Genomic DNA, 14,540 nt, shown 5'->3' with positions numbered 1-14,540 from the left:
GTCTGAGAGTTTGTAGTACTCGATGAACTGTGTCGCCTCCGGATCAAACTTCTCCCAAACCTCATAAAACATCTCAAAATCGTCCTCGCTCAGTGGCTCTGTGCTCTCCTCTGTAGCCACACTGAAGTTTTCAAGGATAATGGCGATGTACATGTTGACCACAATGAGGAAGGAGATGATGATGTAAGTGACAAAGAACGTAATGCCGACCGAGGGGTTCCCGCAGTTGCCCCTGGTGCTGGTGCCCGTGTGTGGGATGTTGGGGTCGCACTCCTCCGGTGAGTTGTTCAGGATCGGGTTGAGCAGGTTGTCCCAGCCGGCCGAAGTGGTGATCTGGAAGAGGCAGATCATGCTGTTGCCAAATGTCTCAAAGTTGAACATGTCATCAATGCCGCCCTGCTTCTTCACGTAGGCGAAGTTGGCCATGCCGAAAATAGCGTAGATAAACATGACCAGGAAGAGCAGGAGGCCGATGTTGAAGAGTGCAGGCAAGGACATCATTAAGGCAAAGAGTAAAGTTCTGATTCCTTTGGCTCCACGAATGAGTCGAAGAACTCGTCCTATTCGGGCCAGACGAATGACTCGGAAAAGTGTAGGCGACACAAAGTACTTTTCGATGATATCAGCAAGAACAATACCTGCAGAAAAGGAACAAAACTAAATATCAGCAGGTAATTTAACAAGAAGTGAGTTGTCTGACATCTAACATCATTCTGAGAGAAAAAGCATTTTCTCATAACAATATTTGAGCTAAGCAATCACTGCTGTCTTTATGAAGGACACACACACACAAGGATTAAAATCAGATTAAAATAGGTTCATTAAAACAAATCTTTTTTTTTTTTTTAAACGTTTTAAAACCTGTTTTGCAGATTATCCTGTAAAGAATGTTCCTTCAGATTAACCATGTTTAATGTAACACTTGAGTAGGTAGGTTTAGATTTCAATGCTAAACAAAAGGAAATCGAGTTTAAAATGACATTTTTCTGATAAACTTCTTTTCTGAAAGTAATTTTGCAAAGTAAAGGTTTCATATTGCTCAGAGGGTCCATTTCCAGACTGGAATTTCCATAGATTATCTGACCTATTGTTTGCTGGGGCATCATTCACATCTCTGTTGTCTAGCGATGCTGCCTTATTAAAGCAGGGTTGTACTTTCATAAGCTGAGAACAGGTGCAGGTTAAAGCAGGAACATCCTATAGTCACTGAAGCCTGGTGATTCACATCGCTATCTGTATCTTGCCTATTTATAAGTCCCACTGTATACAACCAGCTCACAGGAGTTCCCATTTTCTGATTTGTTACCATCTCTTTGTGAACCTGTACGGTTTTGGCCCACCCCCATCCTACTCCTAGTGAAAAATAGATGGCAGAGAAGAGGAAGAGGAGGGGGGGGGTTTGGGTATACGACCATACATCCACTGTTCAGCCATCCAGCTAAGAGGCACCAGCTGATACAGACCTCAATCACTGGCCAATCACCTGTGTTGACAGGCCTGATTGCTGCAATTACCTTCACCTTAACCAGGTCCCCTTGTTCAGGGATGGCTGTTCCATCTGGGTGGTAACCCTTTAGCCTCGTTCATTTCTTTTATCAGGGCCAAACGGAGCATCTGCTCCTCAAAGTGCAACAAACTGGTTAAGGACTATGACTTTAAACATGGATTGGCTCTCTCTCCACAAATGCACTACTGCAGAACTGCAGTAAGAAGAGACCTTGATATGATGGTCCAAGGGTATGTAGACCCAGCTGATATTACTGATACCGTGGAAATGAATGACTCTCTGGAAGCAGAATTTTCAGCAGAAATTGCATGACTGTGTAATGTTTAAAATGATATTTCTTGTCACTTTGGTAAGTCTTTGCATTTAGTATGGAAGCACACAAACACTTCCATACAAGAAAAACACCTTAAAACACCCTGAAACACTTAAAACACCTAAAAAAAAAAGAAAGAAAAGAGAAGAAAATCTGACTATGATACACATGTAACTTCAGTTGAAAATTTTGAGGTAACCTGCTAAACTGTCTCTTTGAATTAACAACCCCCCCACCTCCCTCTGAGGAGAATAAAGAGGGCTACTTAGCAGATTATTTTAAGTTGAGATTACTTTGGTTGTTTTGTATGTTTTTAATTTATTAGGCTAATTTACTCTGCAGTGCTAGCGTATGCTCACACAATGAATTTGTTGCACGGTCACATGGTTCTAAGGTCTATACTCCACCTCCTTTCATAAAATTCTCACCACAATGACCCTGGAGGGCCAAACTTGCCTAATGCCATAGGATATGGACCCAAACCTCAGCAGTAAAGGAACTCATCACCATGATTAGTCCACCTACCTACAATAGAGAGGATGACCACCACAAAATCAAAGATGTTCCAGCCCACGGTGAAGAAGTAGCAGCGGAGTGCGATGATCTTGATAATGCACTCGGTGGTGAAGATGATGATGAAAGCCAGGTTAATGTTATTGAGGATCAACTCCATACTGGGCAACTGTTCGTCTGTCTCCACCATCATGGTAATCATGTTGAGGAGGATCAACATCATTATCATGATGTCAAAGGCTTGCTTTGACACCATGTCGAAAAAGAATCCTTGGATTGGGTTCTAAATAGGCAGAGATTTCTTAATTACTGCTCTGGGTAATTAGGGGTCTTCTCGCTCATTGATTAAATAAAAAAATAAATCTCAATAGGTGAATTATGTTGAGTGACAGTTTGTAAAAGCGTTCTGATCATATGATAAATTCAAAATAAATCATAAAATCGAGTGAAGAGGAATTTGGTTTTGATAAATTACTGTCCCAAATAGAAAGTTGAATAATCAAGATGTACTCAGTAATCAAAATGTCAGCTGGCCCTGTGAAATTCTCTCATTTAAGGAAATCCTTATCAAAATGATTTAGGTAGTGCTTCAGCTGGTGGAACTACCAACTATTCTTGTTTTTAGTCTGAATAGGGTGGCTGACTCATATGTTCATGTTTCGTCATTGATGATGAAGCTCATGAATATACTGTACTGTTTGGAAAATTCTTACTCATTTAAAAACAGAGAGCTGCTCACCAGTGGCCTTGGGATGGGCTTCTGTGGTTTCTTAGATCCTAGTTTCTTCATTGCATTGTAGTACTTTTTCTGTTCTTCAGTCATGAAGATATCTTGCCCACCTAAGTAAAGAGGAACACGACCGTTATTATTGGTAATCTGTGTTTAAACATTTCCTGTCTATTAAACGACATCATTGAACCGCATGCATGATTAACTAAGGAATTAAACAGGAAAAATAAAATGAGAACACGTTCATTAATTATACTTATCTTTCTTTTCTGTTGGTTGAAGTTATCGATGATGACGCCAATGAAAAGATTTAGGGTGAAGAATGATCCAAAGATGATAAAAATGACGAAGTACAGGTACATGTACAGGTTGATTTCTTTAATGGGCTGCTCCTCAACCTATTTCAAAAAGAAGAGCAGGACAGGAAAACGTGTCACCGCCGTGTGCTGTCCTTAAACAGTGCCCTGGTTAACATGATGCCTAGTTGTTTAGTGGTATACCAATGACTAAAAATTTTACCAGACGTTTATATTGTATAAACTTGATCAGACAGACTGAATAAAAATGTTGCAGTTTTACACTTACAGCTCGTGAATCGACAGCTGCATACATGATCTCCATCCAACCTTTAAAAGTGGCCTGAGGATGAAAATAAAGTGTTATTATAAACTACCCTTCATTTCAAAACGGTGATTCATGTAGAATAGCAGCAGTTTCTTTTGTAAGACTCAACAATTCATAGAAAGTCGTTAACTATTATTAAAAAAGTCTGGGATTGCGTTGACGTTTAAAGAAGACAGGTGACTCTGAGACTGAATTCTGTATACCTAAATCTGCGACTTTGCTTACTCATTCTGTCCGTTTTTAGATCGTTCAACTGTGGAACAAAAAAATATATTTTTGTTCTGTTCAGTCATCATAAATGGACGTCTTAATGATGCAGAATTCAAACAATGAATGGGCCCATTTAATCCTCTACAGTCATTCAAAGGGCAATAGAAAACACAGTTTATTTTAAATGAGCGGTAGAGGAAAGGGACAAATATGGGCTTTATTCTAATGGAGTATATTTGTAGCTGAGCAAAGGTAAAAAAAAAAAAACATATTATGAAAATGAGGAGTCCTCTTGCAAAACATGTGAGTGGTTATATCAGCGAGAAATCACTACAGTTGGCCTTTATGCCTTGGTTACCAGTAATTACAGGGGTCTGTGAATGGCTGAGGGCTGACTATTTCTAGATGCAAATGAAAGGTTTCTATTGAGTGAAGTCAGAAGAAGGTGATGGAAAGGAGCTAAGTGACTTGTTGCTAGGCTACCATACCAACTAAGTTAAAGTGAAGAATGAAGTACATGCACTCTTGCTGAGAACAAAATTCTATATAATGGCCCCAGCACCAGCTAAAAATAAAAGTACCGCTGACTTGTTGATTGATTTGCACTCTTGGACAGATAAGGTGGGCAGAGCGAAAGTATGAAACAGAAAGAAAAAGCAAGAAAAAGAAAAAAAAAAAGTTTCATAAGATAAAAAAACGTGGGGGCAGGAGTCAAACTCACCACTTGAAGCAGTGCAAGGTAACCAGCACCCACGTTGTCAAAGTTGACCTTTACTTTGGTCCAGTAGTACTGAGTGTCGTTCATCGCCAGACACTCTGTCTTGTTGTTGATGGCAGAAGCATTGTAAATGTAACCCGTACGGTTGACGCACCGGCCGAATTTGCCTGCGAACAAGTTGACGCCCATGATGCTAAAGATGAGCCAAAAGATCAAGCAGACCAGCAGGACGTTCATGATGGATGGGATGGCTCCGATCAACGCATTCACCACCACCTGGGTGCCATGGAAACAAAAACACCTGTCAAAACCATGACATGGCTTTCTCCTCTACCAACACGCCATAAACACTAATGGTTTTGCCTAGAGCTGACATTCCCTACTTCTGATTAAACTTAAGAGCAAAACAATACTCTTGGCCCTCGACTGAGCTCTGCGAGTGTCACAACGTGACACAGCTCAACACAACAAGGTTATCAGCCCATGGTAATTCATTATGTAATTAGTCAATGACAAGTGGTCTTTATTAGCTTGCATTAATGGGGTGCCACAGATGCCAAACATTATCCACATTATAACAGGTTTGTTGGACATGTTCATGCACATAGCACAGACAGTAGTTTGTTGGAGGCGGAGCAATAATACAAGACTGGCTTACCATTCATAAGGCTTTATAAATGCTATATAGTTTGGCTAACAATGGTCACATGCACTGCCTATTTACGGGAAGATCATATAACCCAAGAATTTACCTAGTGCCCCAGTGTAAGATGTAGGATGGTCCAGTCTATTTAAATAGTACTTGAGGGAATTGCCTACTGCACTATGTAACATTTTTTTAGACCTTGTGAACAGTAACCGACAATGAAGAGAGAAATTAACGTGGTACTGTTTGACGTGATGGTTAATCTGTTAATCTATAATTCTCTTTCTTTCTTTTATTAAAAATTCTTTTTAGCTTGTTTTCTTTTTGGGAAGCACTTCAAGCTATTGTTAAAAATAGATTTTGTTTAAAAAGCTGACTTTAATTGGCTCTGGAGACACAAATTTGACCAAACTATCTGAGGTAGATGCCTCACAGAAGTCTGCCTGTATACTCTTTCACGAAGGAGGCAGCATTTTCTTGTTGTGCTGTGTGATCCTTGGAAACTGTTTAAAAACAGCGTGACATCTAATCACTTTTGATTTACCGCTGCAGAGTGGGTCTCTGTGCGTCTCCCATTCACTTCTAAACGGCATATAAATTAAATATACAGGATTTCAATTTGAATTCAATTTGTTGTCGTGGGGAGTGGTTTACACATTACTGTTTGCTAGAGCTTTTAGACTAAATGTTAAGCTGATTTGTGATACCCATTATCCAATGGGAAATTCAAAGGAAGAATATCTCTCTGTCCCTACAGTGTGTGTTGTGTGTGTGCATATACAGTGAGTGTGTATATCCACATGCAGGTATGTAAATGGGCTAAATGAATGATCTATTAATTTATACAGTAAAACACATACAGTAATAGGGAAATAAAGTAAAAAAGCATGCAGCGGGATCGGGTTTCACAGACTGTAAAGGCTTGAAAAATATGACATGCAGTTGCCGGGTTCCTGATGTGCTGATATGACTTTCAGCCATATGAAATCTGTTTCTGATTCATCATGCATAACATATGCTTCTTCTGTTAGTTAACATTTAAATAAAGGCCCAATTCCTGCCGCAGATGTGTAACAGAAGGGTTATATCAAAATTAAGGCAACAACCATTAATACTGACAGAAAGCAAAGCAATTTGTCTGTGTGATCCATACAAAGAGGAACAGACATTTGTGGACATGACTAACACCCATACACAAAAAATGTCCTAATTGCCACTCAGAGACTCAAGAACTAAGCTGCACTGATTTGCATTGAATTGAACTGAATGTAGCGATTTATTATACTCCTCTATAATACATGAACAAACACTGTACAAGTAAAGGACATTTTTCTTGTATGAGCAATTCCTAAAATGTTCTGAAAAGTAATACTGTCAACATTATTATTATTTTTTTTTCAGTTTTCCCCTGTTTCAGGTGCAGTACACTCAGTGGGAAATGTAACACGTAGTCCTCCCAGTCAGGCCTAGATGTGGATTAGGTGGACCAAGCTTGATTAAAAAACATAAGAGCAGCAAGAATGACATGTCGGAGGGGGAGGGGCTACTGGAGAATATTAGCTTTTTTGTGCTAATCTTGTGACTGTATGATCAAAGAGAAAGTTTGGGTAAGGATTAGCAGTCTTAGCAGGAGAATTAAGAGATGTGTAAAACAGGGATTTCTAATGCACTACAATATGTTTAATGACAGACCTGAGTGAGGCACGTACAGTGTCTTTAAAGTATGTCTCATCAGTGTGAGTTGTGTTTTAAAGCCATATCTCTAAAGTTCTCCTCTTCCTTACGTCAAACAAGTGATGTGTGCTTGTGCTCAATGTTCATTGTTACAAACATTAAGGACTATTCTGAACATGCTACATAGAAATACTTTAAAAAAACATATGAAATAAATGTTATTGATGATAATAAACACAAGAGTTAAGGTTAGAACTGGGTAAAACAACTTCTGAGACAATGAAGCCATGAGAATGGATGGGGGATTATATGGCAAAAATGAATCCAGATTTAGTCAATTTATTTAACAGTGTGTGGGTGATGAGAAAAGAAAGGAGAACGTCAAATATACGGAGAGTCAGAGAAAGAGATGCAGAGTGGAGTGACAGAGAGACAGATACAGAGAAAGAGAGAGAGAGACAGACACATGGGGGGGGGGGACAGATACAGAGAAAGAGAGAGAGAGTGAGAGAACAGATCTTACCCTCATGCCTTCAAATCTGGACAGTGCTCTAAGTGGTCTGAGAGCCCTGAGTGTCCTGAGTGACTTGATTGCAGCGAAGTCGGAATAGCCCAGGGTGTTGGCTACTAGGCTTATTAAAGACACCTGCAACAGAGCAGAGAATGGAAGAGACAGAAGATAGAGACGCAGGATTAGGGAGCTGCCAAAACCTGCCCGGGAGAAGGGGCCCCTTTTTTTCCTGTGAGAGAGAAAAGAACAGGGAAAGAAAAGGATCTCTCTTGGTGAAGACCTCAAGAATCTTGTCTTGAGCTGTCATTCCTTTAGCTGTTGCTGAAAGAACAACAATGATGAAATTTGTTATTTTTCCTCTCAAGGCGAGCAGAGGTTGACGATGGCGCTCGGATGTGATCATATGAACAGGTACAGACCAAGTACCCTATTCATTTCCCCCTGAGTGCTTGGGCACTGCTGTCGAATAATGGAAAAAAAAATCAAAATAAATTAGCGTTTGGTTATAAATGCGTGAAAAAGCCACGATCATGGATGTGCACTGCCTGGACCTGGTGAAAGAGGAAAGTAATTGGTTTGTTGGTGAGCCAATACCTACTGATAGTGAAAACAGCTGTTTAAGTGCACTCAAAGGGCCAGCGTCAGAGAAGGCCTTACCCTCATGCCAGCAAAGCGAGACACAGCCCGTAGCGGCCGGAGTGCTCGGAGCGTCCTTAGGACCCTCATGGTGCCAATTTGGTCATAAGTGACAGCTCTCGCCAAGAGGCCAATCACTGACATCTGTGAGAATTAAATTATAGTTCATTCAGTTACAGTCCAGTTTACTTCCTGCAGAGAGAGAGAGCGCTGTACAAAAAAAACCAAAAAAAAACCCATCACGGCTGGATTATAGAGGGCTGCAAATTACTCATCGTTTGTTTTATTACACTGCATGTTTATAGTCCTACACTGCATACATACTTCCTGTAGAAAGTTATCATTAAAGGATTTCAGAATATACCAATCAATCTTTTAGGCCAACAGGAAATCACACTCTGTTGCTCTGTTAGATTTCATGTTTTATTTGGAGAAACAAAAGGGACATCTTGTTTTGCTATGTTGTATCAGCAAAGTAAGTGGAGTTAAGGACTGCATTGTTTCAAGTCCTTGGGGAGCCAGAACAAATTGTTTTGATTAGACACATAATTGTTTGTGTAAGCTTTAGACAGGCCATTCAGGGGATGAGCACAAACAGGGATTTTCCTCTAGCCTAACCATACACTAAATAAGCACTCAGAGACCTCAGTTTTGCCTACTATTTTAGAATCCTAACAACACTTTTGAGAATTGAATGTTTTTATCTGCTGCTTACACTTGTAATGGCACCCATCTCCTTCTTCAAGCTACATTAAAATAAAATGCAGTTTATTTAATAGTTATGAATGTTTAGACATATTAATTTATGCATTCTGGTCTAAAAACACCCCAAGCAATACACATTATATAATCTATCAGTGTTCAAGTTTGAATTGAATATAGTTAACAGCTTTTGATGGATTTAAACTAAAGCACTTGTCTATTAGGGTAAATCTTGGCTTGGATTTGTGTTTTTGTATCAGTTCAGTAGTGAAATATGACTACAGACATTGAAAAAGAAATAGAGAAAGTAGGACAGAGAGAGGGAGAGAGAGAGAGTGTGTGGCAGACAGAGAGAGAGGGAGTGAGACAGAGAGAAAGAGACAGAGAGAGAGAGAGAGAAGGCGCCTGCTTCTCACATCCATTTAAGTCTGAGTGTATTTCTAATTTATTATAATATAAATATGTGTGTGTGTGTGTGTGTGTGTGTGTGTGTGTGTGTGTGCAGAAACCATGCACTAATTGGTTCGTTTACAGCCTGAAGAACTTAACCTCACAGAAAAACAGTGAGAAACCACAGCAAGATGAACTCCTATTAAGGAACACAGAATTTATAAACCACATGCATGAAGGAATGTTCTTTTCACCAAAAAGAAAGACTTAAAAAGTTAAATCATATACTTTTAGCATTTCCAGCTGAAACAGCAGTTTAACAAAACCAAACTTTCAGTGAGGAACTGCAAACATTTCAGACTGATTCGCATCGTAAACGTGGGGAGCAGTTTATATGGAATCATATAAACAAAAACAATACCAATTTCCAAATCAATAGCTTTCATGCAATCAATACACGTTCAGTTCAATGACACCTTTGCCATATATTTCTTATTTCTCAACATTTGCTTCTTAAATAGCACATTTATACATTTGGTTGAAAAACATTTTTTCCCCTTTTTCTTTTATAGTATCACCACTTAAACTGAAGAAAATTATGTACTTACATCCACAATAAGAAAATCCAGCCAGCACCAGTAATTGGTGAAGTACTTTTTAAAACCATAGGCAATCCACTTCAGGGTCATTTCCAAGATGAAGATGTAGGTAAAAATCTTGTCAGCATACTCAAGCACCACTTTGACCACTTTTCTTTGTTCAATGTAAATATCTTCAAATGCCTGTCAATGGGGGAAAAAAGCAATCTTGTAAGGATCTTAAATCTCAGATTTAACTAAATAAATATATTATTTACAAAAAAACTGTAATCATGTGCTTATACATTTTTTTGCAACAGTGTACAAAGTTTTCACTTTTTTTTAGAATTTCAGAAATTATAAGTAAAATACCAACATGATTCACTTTGAACACCCAGTTCACCAAACAATGCAAATATTGATGCTGATTCATAAAACATTTTCCTTTTTTTTCTTAAGAAAAAATGATCATCATATTCAAGAGCAACATCTCACTGGAATTCATCTTCAGTGCTTATGCCTGAAATGTTCATGGGGTTTTCCTGCCGCCTCTCTGAGCTCAGGGCACTTGTTTGGAGTCATTTGGCCACATGGCTCACATAGCTAACTGCCGGACGGAGTGACGCCTTGACACACTGTGACATTCACAGACAGGAGAGGGAAGGAGGCGCCGAAGTAGGAGCAGGGGAGGGATGGAGGAGCAGTATAACGTGGTGACCCAGCTCACAGCTGAGTCTCCCATGCCACTCAACCATAGGGCTCCCTAAACTCCCACTGCTAATTAGCATCACAGCAGAGAGGGCATGACCAGGCATTGACCTCCTTCCTCTTTACTGCCTGTGCAGATTCCATGATGTGAAAGCCACAGTTTAACCCTTTGTGTCCCTGTGACCCTGATTTCTCTGGTGCATCTTAAACAAAACAGCGGTCCAACCCCCCCGATCCCACCGCGCTCCTGAGATAATTCAATCGTGTCGGGTCATTAAGAATGCTTGAATGCGCTCGACGCTTCTGTCTTTGTCTTTGCTCTGGGTTTCTTTCTGCCGAGTCAAACGTTTTGTTTGGCTTTTTTCGTTTTCACGGGGGTGAGGGGTGGGGTGGAGGGTAGAGGGTGTCATTCGGCTTTGTTTCAAAGAGCAGCCCTTTGCCGCAGAGATGATGGTAAATGCCACCAAATACCAGCCAGGGTAGAGCCCACACCTGCTCCCCACCATCCCTCACAAACTGCTGATTTTAGCCGTTCTCTAACAGAAGGCTCTCTCTTACCACTGTGTGAGAGTCCTGAACTCCAAGAATCTGCTCCAATATATGGGAGACCTTTGAGAAAACAAACCAATGCGAGTTGTGTTTTATTCTTTTTGGCGTGTCACTACACACATACCTCAGCATTGAAAAGGGCTCCTGCTGACATTATGTACTACTACCCTGTTACTCTAATTCCAGTCCTGCAGCCCGCAATGGCCTGCAAATCAGTGGTCTTGTATAAAATCTGTGTTTCATTATTAACATCCCAAACTGCAGGTGAGCCTAAACTGATCTCAGTTAGCATGGACATTTAACATAGTCCTCAAACAACATTTCAGCCTTGCTGATGAGTCAGACAGCTGTACTCTGTTCTGATAGGCTCCTGCATCTGGCTGTCAGCCAATCACAGTTGCCATTTAGTTGACATGTTAGTGGACAACAGCAAGTGCAGAGAGGTACACAGTGTACATACACACACACACACACACATACATATATACACATATAAATATGTAAATTGGAATTTGAACTACTATTGATAGACAATAAAGACACAAAGAAAAATAACTTGCCACTGCTACCACGTCATTACACCTACTGGCCTCAGACCTACTATTATTTTAAAAGCGGCCCTCAGACTCAACACTCTGAGTATCAGTGTACAACTGCATGGTTTGTCTCAAATGACTTACTGTTTCCAGGCCTCTGAAATTTATGGTTACAGCTGATGACAAGTATGCAGGGTTACACTGCGTGATGTACTTTCCTTAAAACCGTCTCTTATCCGTAAACATCCACAATATCTTTGTCAATAAATCAATCAGTGTAAGGCTAAGGATGAAGAAAAACAGATTGTAATAAAGGGTGACTAAGGAGGAGATTATTTCACAACATCGCTAATGGCCAGTGGCACCTGCTGAACCTAATTAATGTCTGTTCCAAACTGTGCATTTGTTTTTCTCTGACAGCTCTCCCATGAAGATGCCTGGTTGTGGAGTTTGATCAGCCAGCAGGCAGTCTGGCACCCTCAGTGTAGGGGGTGCAAAGGTCCTCTACACCCCTGCCAGATGAACTGGGGTTAGCTTCATTACTTTATATGTATTCTTAAAGACAGGAGGTTTGGAAAATGTAAAACTGTTACCGAGTCAAAAGCAAAGACTTAAAGCCATTGTTTTTATGGTAAACGCAGGGCAAGTGTAAAGTGATCTGAATGTCAAACAGAGACATCCTTGCCCCTGTGGTGGATGCTTACCAGCGCACCGCTGCTCAGCAGAATCATGAAGATAATGAAGGACTCAAACCAGCTGTGCTCTACTATCTGGTAACAGGTCCTCCTAAGACGCCACCAGATCCTGCCCAGACCCTCTGTGGTACTGATGTCACAACACTGGAAATGACGCACGCACACTAACAGAAAGAAAAACACACCGGTTAGTTTAACACTCATTAATTACTGAATGTGTACTCTTTTGTTTAGAGCCAAACAGCTGCCCTGGATATGACTGAATTCATTACAGTTGTAATTTATACTGTTTTAAAAATCCCTTTTTGAAAGTGGCAGAGTGAAACTTGAAGCTGCAGTTAATGTCAAGTTTAATCAGATATAAGTGAATTTGAAATATTCTTTGGACTGTGCACTAAGGAAAAGTTAAACCTGAATAACAAAGACATTTTATATTTAACATTATTTTAGGTGAATTTGAGATATGATTTAGGACACAACACTGCAGAAATGTCAAACAAAATTGTCCTGGCTATTCAGATATATATTAAAAATAATTTCAGGTGAATCTCAGACATCCGTTTGAAGGCAACTTTCCGGAAAGGACAAGTAAAATTGTTTCTGTTATTCAGGTGCACGCACGTTAAAAATAGCAGCAGGCAAATTGACACGGTTCTCCAAAGTGGAGTGTGGATCAAGTAAACAATCATGCTTTTGTTTGACCGCTTAGAGAGACGCACAAAGGATAAGACAGAGTCTCTCTGAATTATACACTGCAACTTTAATGTGACTTAATCTGAAGCGGTATCAATGACTCTTTAAAAGCCTTTCTGCCTTAACAATGGGTCACTGCCACCAAATCACATCTGAGCCCTGCCATGATCGTCAAAGCATCTCCATTACCGGCGTCCGAGCTCCTCTAAATTAATTTATTGCCTGTAAACTTAATAACAGGATTATGGTAACAGGGTCCTCGCAACTCAATTTGTGCCGACGCTGAGGCTCTCTGCTGGAGGCCACAGACATTTTAGCACCCTGGCTTCATCATTTGTCAAGCAATTATCAGCCATCCAAGCAAAAACTCAGGACAAGAGCTGGGTACTACAATAGCATCAGAGAGTCATGGATGACTTCTTTATTTTTGAAGGGAAACATGAGTGTATGGAATGGCTTCTTGAATGTACTGTTGCTTCTCTGATTCAATTTATCGGTGAGTGTTTGATGTGCTTGGACTCGGTAAAAGCTTTGTGCATCACTCACGATGGGGTAACTCATACCGTCAATGTCAGTTATGTTCACAAGGAAAGTTAACATAAGATGGAATGTAAAGTATTTTTTTCCATGCTATGACAGCGTATGATGGCAGAAGCTGAGACATAAGACTGACAGGGAAAGCTTTAAGTGTGTCAAATGCAGAGGTGGACAAAGTAAACAACTCCATTACTTGAGTCAAAGTATAGATACTCCTGGTCAAATATTACTCCACTACAAGTAAAAGTTGTTCAGTTCAATTTTTACTTGAGTTAAAGTACTGGAGTACTTGCTTTTAAAAATACTTAAGTATTCAAAAGTACATTTTCTTTTTAATGTCATCGCATTGTTGTATTGTTGCAACAATGCATTTACAGAGTCTAATGACTCTGAAACAACCTACTGAATGCACTGACTTGCTTGTAGAACCTGTAGAATAAAAAGCTTAATATGCTACAAAGCCTATAGAAACACAGTTGAACCAAATGCTTCCTCTATAAAAGACAGTGTGTAGCTTCAGTTAAACAGGCACTAGGTTAACTCAGATTGGCCTTAAAAGGATAAACACGTCATAATGTTGTAGGCTAGGTTAATTTTACTTCTACTACATAGCATTGTCTGAAATATGAAACAGCTGGATGACCATCGTCACCACTTGATTCCCGCCCCCCTCGTCTTATTGGGCCCGGGTCGTATGTGAATCCGCTGACCTTACAAATAGTACTGTGTTTACCTGACAAGATTAACACATATATTTCTGAAAGGATTTTTGTCAGTAACGTTAACTCGACATTTTTGCTAGCTAAGAATTAGTATGCGTCAGCAGTGGATTCACACAGGACCCAGTGTTATGCCCCAAATGGTTTTCAAGCCAACTGGTTTCCGTATGCATACGGGAAGCAATTAGCTTGGAAACCAGTTGATTTAAAAAATCTCAGACATGGACTTAAGATATGGCCAGGGCTGCTCTGGTGAGGAACCTCTATCTTTATCATCTTTATCTTCCATTGTAGTAGCCATCAGTAAAACTGCCAAGTTCCGTTGTTAAACAAATGCAGCATGCACTTGAC

The 14,540-nt window shown here is 40.0% G+C and overlaps 1 protein-coding gene across 1 annotated transcript in view; it reads right to left on the bottom strand.

Annotated features, from left to right (window-relative positions):
- The window catches only part of scn5lab (sodium channel, voltage gated, type V-like, alpha b), a 90,227-nt gene that overhangs the window by 633 nt on the left and 75,054 nt on the right, over positions 1 to 14,540 (bottom strand). Inside the window, exons 18-26 of the mRNA XM_030768573.1 lie at positions 12,250 to 12,404; positions 9,783 to 9,956; positions 7,459 to 7,581; positions 4,619 to 4,891; positions 3,649 to 3,702; positions 3,320 to 3,461; positions 3,073 to 3,173; positions 2,346 to 2,616; positions 1 to 638 (exon numbers count right to left, since the gene is read on the bottom strand). The exon at positions 1 to 638 is cut by the window's left edge and continues 633 nt beyond it. Of these exons, the coding sequence (XP_030624433.1) occupies positions 1 to 638; positions 2,346 to 2,616; positions 3,073 to 3,173; positions 3,320 to 3,461; positions 3,649 to 3,702; positions 4,619 to 4,891; positions 7,459 to 7,581; positions 9,783 to 9,956; positions 12,250 to 12,404 (1,931 nt within the window). The remainder of the gene's footprint in view (positions 639 to 2,345; positions 2,617 to 3,072; positions 3,174 to 3,319; positions 3,462 to 3,648; positions 3,703 to 4,618; positions 4,892 to 7,458; positions 7,582 to 9,782; positions 9,957 to 12,249; positions 12,405 to 14,540) is intronic.

The sequence above is a fragment of the Chanos chanos genome, chromosome 3 (genome assembly GCF_902362185.1).
Source record: "Chanos chanos chromosome 3, fChaCha1.1, whole genome shotgun sequence".
Taxonomy (NCBI): Eukaryota; Metazoa; Chordata; class Actinopteri; order Gonorynchiformes; family Chanidae; genus Chanos; species Chanos chanos.
This window is presented reverse-complemented; position numbering and strand designations above follow the sequence as displayed.